This window comes from Strigops habroptila, chromosome 2, assembly GCF_004027225.2.
Source record: "Strigops habroptila isolate Jane chromosome 2, bStrHab1.2.pri, whole genome shotgun sequence".
Taxonomy (NCBI): Eukaryota; Metazoa; Chordata; class Aves; order Psittaciformes; family Psittacidae; genus Strigops; species Strigops habroptila.
Window position 1 is genome coordinate 51,022,317 of NC_044278.2, and position 16,902 is coordinate 51,039,218.

Consider the following 16,902-nt stretch of genomic DNA (forward strand, 5'->3'; position numbering starts at 1 on the left):
CAGCATCATAGGGATCAGTTTGTAGTAGCTGATGGCTTCTGCGCTGGGCCTGGGAGCAGCCAGGCAGGGTGTGATTCAGGCTCCCCCACCTACCCTTGTTGCTCCTGCTATGCAAAGACCAGCACATCTGTTGCATAAGCTCATGTGTGTGTATGTCTGTATGTAGATACATATGTCTTTCTCTACAAAAATGTACAGATCCTTCCTTGAGAAACAGAGTTGGCAATTTTAACTGCTAATGCTTCATGGATGCTTATTAAAGTCAAAACCCACCTGGACGTATTCCTGTGTAACCTGCTCTAGGTGGCTCTGCCTTGGTTTGGACCAGATGATCTCCAGAGGTCCCTTGCAACCCTAACAGTTCTGTGATTACGAATGTGATGCTTCATAGTCACAGAAGATCTGGAAGGAAAGATTCTTATTCATTAAAAACTGTAGACAGTTTTTAAGCTGTGCTCCTTCTCTCCAAGGAGGGTAGTTAGGAAGGCACCCAAAGTAGAGAGAAAAACCTTTTTAGTTGATAGGGAAGTGGGAGAACATGTGGGAGTGAAGAACCTCAGCTGGCAGCACCGCCACTGCTAAGCAGAAGAAAACCTCGTTGAGAAAAGCATTTAGAGTCATGAGCAATGTCTTTGCTTTCCATTTAGATGCAAGATGCTGGTAATCTGAAAGAGCTCAAAATAACGATTATCACTTGATTTTGTAAGATTTTCTTCCTTTTAGCAATAAAAGACCTGGTTGAGATTATAACAACGGCAGTTCTAGATACACTAATTGTTTCTTCCTGGTTTTGACCATAATCTCGTGATATTCCGTAGAGCTACTTGTTAAATTGCTATTTTACTTCTCAGTGAGGAAACTGTAGTCTATGGCTTTAAAAGTCTTGAAGTGTTTTATCTGCAGATGGAGGGTCATTGGACAAAAAATAGAAGTTTCAGTGTCTTTTCTGACATTGTTTTCCTTGCTAAGACTAGAACTTTAAAACTGTCGAAGAATACGGAACAGATGTGTTCAGCTACACTTTCAAGACCTGCAAACCCAGAACATACATCCCCAAGACAATCTTTATGTATGGATGAGAAATTTCAGTCCTCATTCTTTAGACATACTTACCATCTGATTTATAAATTTTCTCTAATCAGTAATGAAGCTTACCTGTGTCTCACTAGAAGCAGTTGAGATCAATTGCCAAAGTTTTTAAATATAATGGAGAGAAAACACTACAACTTCCAATCAGAAAAAAAATTGGGAAAAGAAAGTACTTGACATATTTCATTTATACTGAATCATGGTGTCTGAGAATCTCTTTTGCTTCTTTGCTTCTTTGCCTGACAGCCTGTCCTCCTTTTTTTTCCTAGTCACAGCATATTTTACCTGGTAGCCAGAACATATCTTTCCGTCAATTGTGTGGCAGCGATACTTTGTCACCTTGACATACCTGCTGCAGTCTGGTTTCCCCAGGGAATCCTTATATACTGCCTGGGAGCTGAAGCTTCCAAGTTATCAGCAAAATGCTGCTCATAGCACTCAGTTGCCTGTCAGTTCATTCAGATTCTTGGCAATTCCGGTGTTATGGTGGTTAGAGCACTGTAAAATCACTATGCCATGGTAGTCTTACTAATAGATAAACACATATAATTTGATTTTAAAAAGAAGAAAAGAGGGGTGTCCTGTGCTTAGGCAAAGACGACTTAGTCTTTTTCCTCAAATAAGTATGTGTTATAAGCACATTAATTCAGCTGCTTTTTTGTAAGTTGATTGGAAGGATTTGTAGAGAATGCAATTTGCCTTTGACTTAACTGTGAAGAAATGTGTTTATATGAGTATTGGGGTGACTGAGACACTTCCTAATAGAGCATTTTATATTCTCACCGTAGGTTCTCTAATGGTCACTTAGCAATATGTTTTGTGTGTATATTCTGCACATTTGTCATTCAAACCTTTAAATTTAGAAGTTCCATTATAGTGCCATCTGCCTCTGCACCAGGGAGTGGGGCTGTGCACTTTTGAAAAGGGAAGAAAAGCAAATTGATTTCATATTCTCAGGAGGGAAAAAAAAAAAAAAAAAAAAAAGGATGGCTGCCGGACACCAAGTTCATATAATCATATAGTTTGGGTTGGAAGGGACCTGAAAGATCATCTAGTTCCAACCCCTCTGCCATGGCCAGGGACACCTTCCATTAGACCAGGTTGCTCAGAGCCCCATCCAACCTGGCCTTGAACATTTCCAGGGATGGGACAGCTACAGCTTCTCTGGGCAGCTTGTTCCAGTGTCTAACCATCCTCACAATAAAGAATTCTTTCCTAATATCTAATCTAAATCTATCCTCTGTCAGTTTAAAGCCATTACCCTTTGTCTTATCCCTAACGCCCCTTGTAAAAAGTCCCTCTCCAGATTTCTTGTAGGCCCCTTTAGGTACTGGAAGGCTGCTTGAAGGTCTCTCCTGAACCTTCTTTTCTCCACACTGAACTCTCTCAGTCTGTCTTCATAGGAGAGGTACTCCAGCCTTCTGATCATCTTTGTGACCATGATGACCATGCCAAGTTGACCATGAGCCAGCAGTACTGGGCAGCCGGCTGTAGGGGGTCCTGCTTGAGCAGGAGGGTGGACCAGGTGACCTCCAGAGGTTCCTTCCAACCTCAGTCGTCCTGGGATCTCATGATTCTCTGAGTCCATATTAGACTTATGTAGTTTTGCTCATTTTCTTTGCATGTATGTATATTATGTATGGGCATCTGCAATTCATAACACAACAGCACAATAACATGACATCAAGCTTCAGAGTAAAAATTCCAAACAGTGATAGAGGAATGGACACTTTTAGTTTAAATGGGAAGCCAACCCTCATCTCCTCCAAAGACTCACTCAAACTGTTGAAGGTCAGCAAATGTAGGATAATTCAGATCTGTGGATTCATTATGTGAGTGGTGATTCTTACTTTTAATATAAGATCATTATTGCATTGGATGAGCAAGTAGTTGTCACTTAAGCATATGGCCTGTTGCAGCATTTTGAGGACTTTGCCCATGAGAGGTCAATTTACAGGCAGATAGGTGGTAGTTTTCCTTTTATGTTAGTTTGCCATCTGTCAGCTTTATACCCTGTTGACATCTGGACATTATTTCTGACTGAAATGTACAGATGAGAGGTTTTTTAAATAAAAATGATATTAAGAAAAAGCTGATGAAAACTCAGATAATTATAAACTTGTTTCTTTGAAGAACTGGGTACCTAAAAGAATTTACTCATGTCAGAAGTTATGTGACAAGTGTAGTCAGTAGTTGCTGATGCCATGGTTGGTATTGCCAAACTAGTGTTAACGTTAAGCCAGTGTCATAGAAAATTCTACTTCTCTTGCTAGCCTGTTCCAGTGTCTCACCTCCTTCATACTGAAGCCTTTTTATCCTGCTGTCAAATCTAAAACTCCCTTCTTTCAGCTTAAAAGCCCTTCCACCTTTTCCTGTCATTACAAGATCTTGTAAAAAGTCCCTCTCCAGATTTATTGTAGGCTCCCCCTTAGGTAGTGGAAGAGTGTTACAATGTTTCCTTGGAGCCTTCTCCAGACTGAACAAGCCCAACTCTCTCAGCCTGTCTCCATAGTAGAGGCGCTCCAGCCCTCTGATAATTTTAATGGCCCTCTTCTGGACTTGCTTGAGCAGGTCCACATTCCTCTTGTGTTGGGAGCCCCAGAGCTGGACACAGTACTGCAGGTGTGGTCTCATGAGAGTAGAGTAGAGGAGGAGAATCACCTCCCTCAACCTGCTGGTCACCCTCCTTTTGATGTAGCCCAGTATACAGTTGGCTTTCTGGGCTGCAAGTGTATACTGCAGGCTCATGTTTTGCTTCTTGCACTTGCCCTTGTTCAACTCGATGAGGTTTGCACTGGCCCACCTCTCCAGCCTGTCAAGGTCCCTCTTGATGACATCCCTGCTCTCCAGCATGTTGACCACACCACACAGCTTGGTGTCATCAGGAAACTTGCTAAGGGTGCACTCAATCCCATGCACTGTGTTAGTTACTAATCCAATGCTCAATCATGGCTGTGTTAGTTCCTATTTCAATATATATTAAACTGAATAAGCCTTAAGCTACAAATAAGGAGACTATTTGCATAGATACCATATGTGCACCATCTAATTATATACATGCATACATATACAGAGTTAAATAGAATCACGGAATAGTTTGGGTTGGAAGTAACCTTCAAAGGTCATCTAGTCTAACCCCTCTGCAATAAGCAGGGACATCTTCGTCTAGATCAGGTTGCCCAGAACCACATCCAGCCTGGCTTTGAATGTTTTTCTATTATTGTCCATTTGTTACTTACTCTGAAACATTCACTTACATTTTACACCCCTTACTCCTTTCACTGAAAATGACCTTTTATTCTGCCTGTAAACATGCTTGAGTCAAAGTAAGAACTGAGCCTTTCAGTTCTCTTCTCTTGTAGAGCTGGTCTAACAGAAAAATAGGCACAACTTGATAACTGCGGGTCATCAGTGCATTAAGAAAAAAAAAAAAAAAAGGCATTTCCATGCAGTATTTTAAATAGGTAGATGTTATTTCAGATTCTAATGGTTCTTCCTAGTGCTGATTATCTTAAGTTTATTCCTCTTCTTTGGGTCTTCCAGCACTCTAATAAGGTGACTCCAAGATACTACAGTTTTTAAGGATTTAGGAGTTGTTCTTGGGTTTGGTTTGTATTGTAATAAAACTAACTTTTAACTTGCTGCTTTTTCTCTTGGGGTTTTTTTGTGAAGTCAGTACTATTAAATTATTCTTCCAGGCAATGTTATAAAAATTCATTGAGTTTTTTTGATTTTAAAAATTACAAAAGCCAGTTTCTAAGAGATATTTAAGATTCAGTTCAGGATTTTACCCGAATTCACCAAATTAGAAATTAATACTTTTTCCAACTTACTTTTGTACTTTGTTGTACTTTTTAGAAAATCTGTATTGAAGCAGAGAATTGCAATTTTTAATATACATATTTCTTTCCTGTAGGTGAATGTATAGAAAATTATAATTAGAATTTTGTTAGTGTTTTGTTTGTTTTACTTAAAGATGCTAGTTTGTGGCTTTGTGCTTGGACTTTCATGCTATTAATCTTAAATATTCTCTAAAAGAGAACTTTCAGCAGTTTGAAGTTTGAAGAAAAACCGCTTTTCTTTCAGGTCATGAAGAGTTAAAGTGTAATACAGCTACATCTCACCAAGTCACTCTAGACTGATGACACTGTGTCATGTATGGTTCAATGAGAAGCTTGTACTGAATAGAAAAAAAAAGACCTTTTCCATTACTTTTTTTCACTCCTAATGAAAACCTGTTTAAAGGTGAATGCCCCTTCTCACCCTTTCATTCTTCATTAAGGAAATTAGGAAATGACTTCATGTCTGAAGCATATGTGGTTTGTTATTAACACTTCTGTCAAGGTTTATACAATAATGAAGACGTTGGTTAGATCAGATTAAGGTGCATTTCAGTATGCAAGCTGGCCTTCCTGTGAGGTAAGATAACACTGGTCAAGAAGACATTATGGAACAAAAAGACACTATTGTGAAAATGTTATGCTACTTGGAAAAAATTGATTGTTCCATGAGAATCAGCCACCTTTTGCAGCACTTGCTGAGTTGGTTATAGGCAAGTGGTGGTGTCCAGCTACACAAAATAGGCAGGGTACCTGCCATCATCAGCCTGCCTTGCTGCACTTGCAACCGTAGACATTCCCCATGGCAAAAAGGTCATTGCATTTATTCAGGAAATACTTGTGATTCTTACTTCCAGTTTCAGTTTGAGGCTTAGAGTATGAACGCACCAAAAGAGCTCCTCCTTTGGACATACCTGGTTTGTATCTCTGGTGTGTTTGCTCATTAGACGGGGCCAGTTCTCCTCCAAGGTGCAGAGTGATAATGCAGTAGGTAACAGGCACAAGCTGGAACACAAGAAACTCCTTCTAGATGCTTGGAAAACCATTTTCACATAGGGGTGGTGAAATATGGGAACAGGTTGCCCAGGAGCTATATGGAATCTGCATCCTTGATACTCAAAGCTTACCTGGTGAAAGCCCTGAGTAGCCTTCTCTGGCTGGACATGCATTGGGTAGGGTTTTTTCTAAATGGCCTCCAGGGATCCTTCCAGTTTAAATTATCCTACAGTACTGAACTCTGCATGCAAGCTGCAGTTACTTTAATGTGTTGTATATTACATGTCAAGAAAGTCATGTCAGTGGTTTTAATAAAGGTACTTCTGTGTGAAAGATAAGGCAGCACAAATTAACTATTTCATTGCACAGAATTCCTTTTTAAGCCACTTTTACAGATAAGTGGCATAAAACCCCAGCATGTTAAAGCAGCATGAGTAACCTCAGTAGAGAGCATCTTGAGTATTTGCCTTGTGTTCTCCGTAAAAGAACAATACTCTTCTATGGCTAATCCACGCTCCAGTTGATTGAGTTAGATTGCTGCTGCCAGGATAATTGGACACTGTTCAGAAGCGCCTGGGAATTTCTTGAGGCCTGTAACACAAGTTGCCATACAAAGTTCCCAGTGTGCTGCCCTCTAAACACACAGTCCTCTGTGAAAAGAGTGCTCCAGCCATCCGGAATGATCAGAGTAACCCCACATGTAAATGTGACCTTCTCCCTGCTTCACAGAGCCGCTGTGTCTGGGTTTGACTGTCACTCACAGAAGCACTTTATTTCACTTGATCGGGTCTTGAAAACAAGCAAGAAATTGAAATTTCTCCTCCTTCTTCCCCGTCCAAACTGTTTTACTCCTTCTGGCCCACCTTAAGATAACATCCTGTGAACTGGTTTATGGGAGAGTAGCTGCTGGTATAGGCTGAAATGTAAAGTGGCATTTATGCAAGAGCTGGAAATGCAGAGTGATCTAATTATGTGCAAATGTAACACACTTTTGTTGTTTGGGTTGTTTTTTTTAAATTACTCTAATGATTTTTATCTTATAAGTGTCCTGGTAAATAATTTGATTCTTGTACTGGTCTGCAACGTGCTAGTACCAAGTTAATAAAAATCTGAATTAAAAAGCATGTATGCATATAATTTCCAAACAGTTTGTAATACGAATCATTGAATCATAAAGAATGGTGGCTGGTACTTAGTATTCTGGATACTCTGATGCTTAATTGAGTTTATTGTAAGTTTCCAGCTTGTTTGTTCATTTGTTATAGCACTTAAAAACATCTTGATTTACGCATTTTTTTTTTAATGGAACTAAGATGTGGGGCTCTAAGCTGCATGACTTTCTTAAACAGCATATTTAATATAATTTTGTTATCCCTGGCTAGTCAAATTTGCGTATGTCCTTACAATAAAATAAAGTGTAGTTCATTATTGCTACTGAGACTTTTCTCAGCTTTTTTTGGAAAGAATGCATGTCCAGAGAGATATTAATCAACTTATTTCATTACTGTTTCTTTGTTAATTCTTCAGAGAGTTAACACAGTGGGAGGCCAAAATTGCAAATACTGTAGCTGCTTAAAATGCATTTATTCAATAATGTTTAAGTAACTCTAGTGGTAAATGGGTCACCCAGAAATACATTTTCTGCTGTTCCTAGGTACTTTGTATATCAAAGCGTAGGAAAAAAGAAAACAGAAGTTGCCTAAAGAATAGCCCAGCATCTGTTATGATATGTTAGTGAAGTTGTTGGTGTTTCCTTTCTCTTTTTATGAATTTCCACCTCTTCCCATAAGTGATAATCAGCATCTTTTCAGCATCTCAATATTTTGTAAGAGATATAGATGGGTTTGTGTTGTATTCTGAATTATATTATGGTTCTTGAAAATTCCCAGGTCACTCACACTAGTAAGACACTTGGTCAGTAATGGAATTATTTTGAAAATCTGAAAAAAATATTGAGTCAGTGAGAAAAAAGAGATGAAAGTTTTTGAACAAAATGAAATCCATAATGTCAGTATCTTTCAGACTGATAATGTAGTTCTTGGATACTACTTAGTTTTGAATTATGAGCACAGTGTATGAGCTAGGTTTTCACAATGAGGAGAATAAAAATACTTTTGGAAGTGAACAGTCAACAAGTTACTGTAGAAATGAAAGGTCTGACTGCCTTCTGCTTCACAGAGATGAACAATGTCATTCCGAAATCAACATGAGCTGCCTGTACTTGGTAGATTTCTTCCTGCAGCCTGTTTCGTGGCTCACTATCCATTGATTAAAATCAATGGGGATTTTTTTAGTGATATGATGTAATTTGAATTAGGCCTTAAATGCTTATAGAAGACTGCACTGTGCATGTATGCATAAATTAATGTATAATGTTACCAAATGTTTACAGAGTGCAAATTTTACAAATAACGTCACACTTTTGACCAGTTAATTTGATCATGAAGGAGAAAAAACAATAATAAAGAAAAATGTTACAGAAGTGTAATATGCCATCCATAAGAAGGCCCAAACATAATATGTCACGTTCTGACACCAAATGCTTCTGTGTCAATTGAGGATAGGAGATGATACAATAATCCTCTACTGTCTCTTCTCACCAAGCGCAAACAGAGGCTGATCCTGTTCAGAGGAGAATGAACATTAGGAATAACCTTGCTGAGGTCTTACCAGCCCTTTTTGAAACTGTGATTTGAAACCTTAAAATTCCACTGTTTTCCCTTTGTGCTTTCATTGATCAGGAGGGAAGAATAAAATTAATTATTATTATTTGGTTTTTAACCACTTGTGTCCCCAGAATGCCTTTTGATTTATTTTTTCTTTTGGGGGGGGCGGGGGGGAGCTGTTAGTTTTTTGTAAGACTCAATAGAACTGAAGGGTATTTTTAAGTATATTTTTAAGTATATGCCCAGTGAAAGACTTAACCATGCTGACTTCAGTTTGAACAGACCACAATGTAAATGCCACAGTGATAACAGTACAAAAATGAAAACTGTAATATTTTCTCATTAAATAGATAGCTGTTTCCAGTAAAGTATATGGGGAATACAGTGTAAAAATAATAATATATGAAAAGAAGAAAAGGAAGAAGTTAACAAATACTCAGTTCCTTTTCTTCTCACTCTTTTTATCAAAGGGAATGAAATACTCAATACTTTTACTAGTAAGACTCTGGTTCAGAGACAGAGTGCTAAAATGAGTAGTTTAGTCCCCATGTCTGCAAATGTTTTCACTGAGATTAAGGGCCTGACCAGACCAGACCAAAAGTAGCAAACGGAAGATTTTTCTAACACAATGTAAAAGAATTTGAGACTATATTTACTCATTTTAGAGATGATGGAAATTTTCGTTCTTTTTTTATAGAACAATAGATGGTAGTGTTTAATTTGAAGACAAGTTCTACATGTATAAATTGTGCCATTTTTAGTTTCATTCTTCATTCTGTTTTAGATCTGATAGTGTCATATATGGTAAAGGATATTTATTCAGTAAGCACTCCCATGCTTATATATTCACAGGTTTTTCAAAATCTTAATTTCAAAACTGATTTTAACCTTTTAAGCTTCCAGACCTTTTGGTTATCACTAATTGCAGTAACACTTATGTATATCCCTATTAGTTACATAAATATTCCATCCAGACTTTTATAGGTTGGAGAGGGCCTGCTGTGCATACCAAGGGCCTAACTAACACTCCTTTCTTATGTTCTTAAATTTCATGTAGGAAGATGTGGTGTTGAGGTGCTACAGTAATTTTATTATTTCTTCCTTTCGTTAAGTGATTAATTTTTCTAGGTTCATAGAGTGAAAAACAAATTAGTATGCTTTGCTACTTTACTTTTTTAAGCATCTAGTTCATTCCAAAGTGAAAACTGTCCTATCCTAGTATGACCTGTTGAAAGATCTCATAGCAGTAGTACTGATCAGTGGCACAAGTTGCAGAAATAATGCAGAGAGGCAGCCAGCATCTCAGCTGAAGTCTGTATAAATTTCATCTGTCTCTCTCAGTTGGAGAGAGATGTTGCAGAAGTATTGCTGATGTTGCAATACTCACGCAAAATGCGGAAGAACTTGGCTGCTTTCATGTCTCTAAATTTAGGACTAGGACGGTGAAGAGTTTATAACATCTCTGTGCAGCAAAGTTAATAAATCCATTTTGTATGTGAACCTCTGTAAACCTTTTGTCATCCATTTAAAATGTTGCTGTGATGTTGACAATAAGTGTCAGTACCAAGAAATACTGGAGGAAGACCTAGTACACTTATTTCCTGTAACATTAAAACCACTGTCTTCTTTGGTAATTAAGAGTTTTAATTGCTTCTAGTTCCAGGGAATTAGTTAAGCTTTTCATCACGCATATTGTCTTCCATAATCATTGGCACCTCTTGTACAGTAAGCTTACTGACATCATGGAAGTCAATTAGATCTTTCAAGGCAGAGCAGTGAAGTACATTTCTTTGTATGGGTTGGTTAAAAAAGATTTCTGAAAGGTCCTGATAATGCTCTTCTGTGCCACATTTAAGCTTATTTTTCAAAAGGCAAAACTTGACAGGTTTTCATTTACTGTCTTCAGAATGTTTAGAGTCACAAACTAAAATATTCTTAAGAACGAAACCTGTAGGCAGAACCGTGCTTCCATTCTTACAGCAATTGTTCCAAGCTTTGCAGGATCAGTTGGTTACATATTTGTAGTTAGTAATAGTGATAATGATCAATATTTGAAGATAACACATTGTTCAAACTGGATTTCAGTGACTGTATAAAGGAAATGAGCACAAAAGAGATTGCTGTGATTCTGTTGGCTCACCAAAAGTCATTAATAAAGTTTTACTTTATTACACGTGCGGTGGAAAGCACCCCTTACTTTCTTTGGCAGACTCCAAGTGGTTGCTGGCATGATGATGGGCAAGAATCAATATATTAAAATGAAAAGAAAGCAGAAAGAAAGGCTTCATTCCCTCTTACTCTTCCACAGTCTTTGATAGATTGGTATACATAATGCAGACATTCAACGCATATTGCAAAAATGTTTTCTTTGAACATAATAAAGTTTTTGCAGGTTGCAGCTTGGTTCTCTTAGAGCACAGCCAGAACAAACTTTGTGCATCCCTAATACTCTCGGTGTGTTAGAGAGCCTAAAAGATGCAGTATGCTGTTGTATGTTCTCCCAATATGTTGTATCTGGATTCAGTCAGAAGTTAAAACTAAGGTTAGCAAATCATTAGTCTTACCTGTGCAGTATTAGTTGCCAAGTCTATGGTGTTGTGAAGAAAAGCATAAGAAAATCCATCCTGGGTATGTAGGAAGGGATTTGGTAGATCAGTAAAGACTGTGGAGGAGGGCTTAATGCACAAGAGAAAATTTTGTGATAAGGCAGAGTTACACTGTCCAAAGAATGTGAAGAAAATTTCATTGACCATCCCCACATCTTTGTTGAAATTACATGTGTCAGTAATTTTGGTATTAGTAGTAGAAGCAGTGCTAATATTGATAACAAATGCAGTCTGAACTGCAGAAGTGTCAGCATAGGTCAGAATTTTTCAAATGGTTGGATGCCAAAGGTGACTTTGGATTGTCCATGACTGAAAATTCAAACTCAAGACCGGGTAATGTCAGGAAGAGATGCTTCATTGTATACCTCTTGGAATGAACTCCAGAAGCATTCTCTTTTAATATAGAAAAGTTCAGACTAGATGATTTTTTTATATATTTATTATTCAATATTCTGATGTTAAATTGCAAAATTCACATAAATAATGTAGAGATTTTTTTTAACAACCTTGCTTCCAAACTGTGATCTTGAATTATTGTGACTATTGTAAGACATGGAACTTTTACCTGACTAAACTGTCTCTCCTTTAAAAGTAACCTTCCAATATAATTGCTAATTTTCTTTCTCAGCGTTGCTTTGGAAGAATTAAGCAAATAGAGCATGAATTCAACAGCACTCTTCGGACAACTGAGTCCTGTCTTACCCTCCAGTCACCCAAAGTTCTAATATTGACCTAGGCAGTGTAGTCTCTCCCATCTTGTGTATGTAAGAAATGCCATGCCTAGTAAGTGAAGGCACTGGTTTTTTGTCATTTTGCAGGTTGTAAAGTTGGTCTTGAGGAGTTAAATTGCTTGTAGAGGTATTAAAGCACTTGCTTAACTTTCCTGTAAGCTTGTGCTTAAACCCATCCCTATGAAACAAATCTCTTAGGAACATCTGTATAACCAGTTGCTGGAATTGAAGTATGCATATTGATGTTTTTTTAATTGAAATGAATTTAAAGTTAATTACCATGCAGATGTTCAAATTGAGAGGTTTGCTCTTGTTCTAATTAGAGGTGTCTAAGCCAGGAATTGAATTTAGCTTTCCTACTAAGTTTTATTTGGGATCATTCTCTCTTTTAAAACAAAAGATTAAAAGTTCATAGTAACATTATTCTATATTTTTTTCACCTCATCTTCTTTCTCAGTGTCTTGTGTTTGAAGATTCACCACTTGGAGTCAAAGGAGCCCTGGCAGCAGGAATGCAAGTGGTTATGATTCCAGATGAAAAATTAAGTCCAGATCTTAAAAAAGACGCAACACTACTGCTGAACTCCATGGAGGATTTCAAACCAGAGCTGTTTGGTTTACCAGCATATGATTAGTGCCTAATGTCTATGCACATGCACTTAACTGGAGATTGGGAAAGTGGAATGAAATTTTGTTACGGTTTTATGATTGCTTTGCATCTTTTCCTTTCTTCCTCAAAACTAGAGCACAAAAATCCTGTTAACAGTAAGTCTTCCACACAGTACCTTTAAAAGTTGGCTGGGATGTTTATGATTTGTCCTCATGATAAATGCTAAATTAAAGCAGCATTTTGTCTTGTGAAGTGAATCCAGCCTTGTTCTCTGTACATCATGATGTTTTCTGGGAGTATTATGAAACTATTTAGACAATTTATTGTAATTGCATTGGAAGCTTCTTGTTCTGTTTCCACGTGAATGACTTACTGTTTAGATCTTAACCAGAAATCTGTTCTGGATTGGCTTTTATTCCATTGCATTGGGTTTGATACAGTTATCGCTATCAACATGTTTATCCATTTCCTCATCCTGTACTTGTCCATCTATTCCCCTGTGTACCATGTTGTCTTTTTTTTTGTTTGTTTGTTTCCCCAGTTATTTGCAGGGATTTTGTTCTACTTTCTGTGGTTTTTTATTTTGTTTTCCTCTTTGGAGTTGAATGAGATGACCTCCAGGGGTCCTTTACAACCTCCATTATTCTGCAATTCTATCATTATCTTTTTTGGCATGGTAATCACCTGCTACGACCTATATGAGATCATGTGATCCTATAGTTTAACCAACCAAAATGCTTTGCATCTTCCTTCTTTCGTTTCCTTATATTCTTCTCATTTTTCATGTTGCCATGTAGCCTTCCCTTTCATTCTTGTGAAATGAATCCATCTTGTCTCCCTGCTTCAATTCTGATAAAGTTATGGCCTTAATCCATTGTATCCAAATAGCTTTCTGTAGGCCATCGTTACTTTTACATTCTTACCTCTTTCTTGAGCCTTTTTTTTTTCCCCAGGTTCCCTGCAGAGTTTTGCTATCTACTTTTAAAATACAGAAATTGTAGTTTTGGTTTATTTAAATATTTACAATTTATTTTCCTGGCTACCATAATTTCCACAAAATGTTTATGTTGTCATCTGTCTCTCTTACTTCTGTCTGTTTCTGGTATCTCATCAGGACAAGGGTAAGTGTCTCTCTAGAAAATACTAGACATGTAGACAGGTTTTGGTGAAATCCACAAGTACATGTATGACATTATGGAAGCGATCTTTTACTTTATCTAAAGAAATCTGTATTACATGGGGTTCATGATTGTTTTATAAAATGAATGATTGTGTTCGGCATTTAAAAAATTAAATTTCTAATCGAGTATCCATAAGGTACTCCAAAATCTTGGTAAAATATCAAACTCCATAAAGACAAGGAGTGTGAAATAAATAAGAGAATTTCCATGTATTATGGGAAGACTACTTTGGCCTCATTTTTTTTTAGTATCATCTGTTTATCTATGATCTTTCTCACAAAAAATCTTCTGTAGGTGTTTAACTGTGTTAAGTTTAAGGTTTTTCATCAGGAGCAAAGATTAATGAATCGTAGACCCTTCAGTATTTAGGGTGAGCTTCATTACATTTTTTTTCTGTCCTGGATTTAAAAGAAACCCAAAGTTTTACATCTTTTATGTAGACTGTTGCCATTTTCTGTTACTGTAGTCTGTTCATACCTCAAAAAATTAAGAAAGTGTTATTCTATATGGTCAGTCAAATATGACCTAGATGGCACCAGAAGATTTTTAGTACACATAGTATACTGGTTTGCAGTTAAAGGCTTTTCATCTAAGGCTTTTAAAACATTTTTTTGAAAAAAGGGTGAATGTTGTTTCAGTTTAGGTATTGTGCATATTATGCTTTTTCTTTAAGCTCATGGATATTGCAATCATTGGTGTTTGTACTGTGACAACAGCACATTCTATCCAATATGAATTTCTAGTCTTTCCAGACAAGATAATGGAAATATTGCTGTATAATTCCTCCTTTGCCTTATGTTACATAAAACAAAGTGTTACTGTAGAGCAATAATTCTGAGCTTTCAAGTGTAAAACAGGTGCCTGTTGGGATCCCCTTTGTTCATAATTATTGAATTCCAACAGGGAAGTTACTAGGTAGAATAAGCTTTAATAAGCTGTAACTAGTAAGTTTGAAAAAGTTTTGCATATATTTAATATAACTAGGGAGTTTTACGAAAAGTAAAAATTAAGCACGTTGCAGAGTTTATTTCGAAGGAACTGTCTTCAGTCTTGAATTTTATTTTTAAAGATGTAGAGACATTAATAAATATGTCACTGACAAAATCAGAATTACTTCATCATGACCACCGTGATGAGATCAGCATATCCTGCAATTCCAGATAAATAGCCTTCTCTTTTGCAGAGAATTAATAATCAGAAAACTACCACTTCGGTACTCAACAGCTAATCTATCCTATCCAATTGTTCTTCCATGCATTTAGTATCCCACCTGGCAGTTGCCAGAGAGATTATTGCCTCAAACTGAAATCTGTGAACCTGAGCCATATGGTATAACCTTTACCTTTAAGTAAAACTCCCTTACATGTACTTTACTGCTTGCCATTAGCCAAATTCCTGGAACAACCTGTGCTGAACCCTTTGACTGTTATTAAAGTAAGTGTCAATGTTGTGTTTAGGTTTTCTCTAGACTGAATGAAGAATCAAGAGTACACAAATTCTTAATCTATAGTAATCTTAAAATTCCGTCATCTCCATTATATGTGAAGTGGATATTCATGTCAGCAGTAGGTGACTGTAGCCTGCCTGATTAACCATATACCAAATACCAACATATGTTTATATGTACTTCTTTACTGACTTTTTGGTTGGATTTGTGGCTGTGTAGCTCAATCATCTCAACAACATCTGTTCAGAAAAGAAAAAAAAAGAAAAAGGATTAAAAACTTGGATCCCTTCCCTTACTTCCATTTGCTGCTTTCCAGATGAAGTCCTGTTTTGACTGAACTAAAAAAATCCATAGTAGATCCTGGCTACAGGTCATGAGGACATGTGACCAATCAGGACATTTGCATGCTCCATCTGTGTCTGTATGAAGAGGACTGTTAAAAACTAATCCAAAAACTCCATCATCTAACTCAGCAAACAGACTTCAATCCCAAAAAATACTGAAGTGCATGCCTAATTCATTTTTATTACAGAAAGTAAGCAACAGCTTAATTTTAATTATACACATAGTTTTATTTGTCTTAATACAGAGCATGTGTTTTAGACATATCCTGAGAAGTTCAGCCTCCACAAATAAAAGCAGAACTTCATGACCAAGTTTACCATTGGAAAATAGGATAAGTGCAGCAAGATGGAGCTAAATTCAGCCATGAATATATATATATTATTATATATACATATATATATTTATAAAAGAAGGGCAAACTAATGGTGTCTGAAGTGTTGAACTAGATCTTGAATTCCTTTCTGCCTCACAAGTGAATTGTGTTATACATTTTACTGGACCTCCAATGGAATTAATCTCAGTAGAACTTCCAGGTTGCAGAGATGCACGTAAACAAGAGTTTCATCTAATATATTCAGGTGAAAATTCATTAGAACTGGATTAATTTCAAAATGCAGTCTGATTTCTGTGAATCATGGCGTTTGCCTTCAAGAAATAAAGGTCAAACAAAGTTGAGATGTTCATTCCTTATTTGGATTAAATTTCTTTCTAAAGAATGATATAGTTAAACCAGAGAAACCTCTATCCAGAATCAAACTCACGTTGCATGTATTCCAAAAACTGTATTCAGCAGAAGCCAGACTAGATAAGTTAGAAAAATTTGCAAAAAACTTCATAGGAAGAAAAAACAAAATTATTTTCCACAGCATTAGAATTAATCCATATCTTTAACAATTAGAGAATGAAGCTTGAAGTTTTTTGCTTTGTTACTAGCTCTAGATACAGAAATCCTCCTTTTTTTAATCTTGTTAAACATAGACAGCAAAACCACTAACACAATTCAATGGACCATATGAAAACATTAGTTTTTAATATTTTAATACTAGAACAATATGAAAAAAACCACAACACCCCCTTTTTTTCCTAATTAATTTCCATGTGTTTCTTTCTAATTTGCCTCTTTGTTACTTCACTGAAATTCATGTGTTTTGACACGAAGAGGGTAGAACTATTTTTTTGCAAATTAGTGGAAATAAATGGAAAGACTGGAGTGGAGGAAAAGGAGGTCTCAGAACACTTCTCTATCCCAATGGAAACATGACTGTCATCAACACTTTATGTTAACCTTCCCTTTAGCTGACACCTCACAAATTTTAACTCTAAGCACCTTATTAAAGTGGAGAACAGGAGGATGAAAACTTATACTAAAGCCCATACTAGAACTTCCAAGGGC

The 16,902-nt window shown here is 36.7% G+C and overlaps 1 protein-coding gene across 2 annotated transcripts in view; it reads left to right on the top strand.

Moving 5' to 3' along the window:
- PUDP (pseudouridine 5'-phosphatase) overlaps positions 1 to 16,192 on the top strand; it is a 78,003-nt gene extending 61,811 nt beyond the window's left edge. Inside the window, exon 4 of one of the 2 annotated variants that reach the window (XM_030475595.1) lies at positions 12,385 to 16,192. In XM_030475595.1, the coding sequence (XP_030331455.1) occupies positions 12,385 to 12,561 (177 nt within the window). In that variant the 3' untranslated portion in view covers positions 12,562 to 16,192. The remainder of the gene's footprint in view (positions 1 to 12,384) is intronic. The other variant, XM_030475596.1, reaches the window with a different exon arrangement.
- Positions 16,193 to 16,902: the final 710 nt, after the last annotated feature.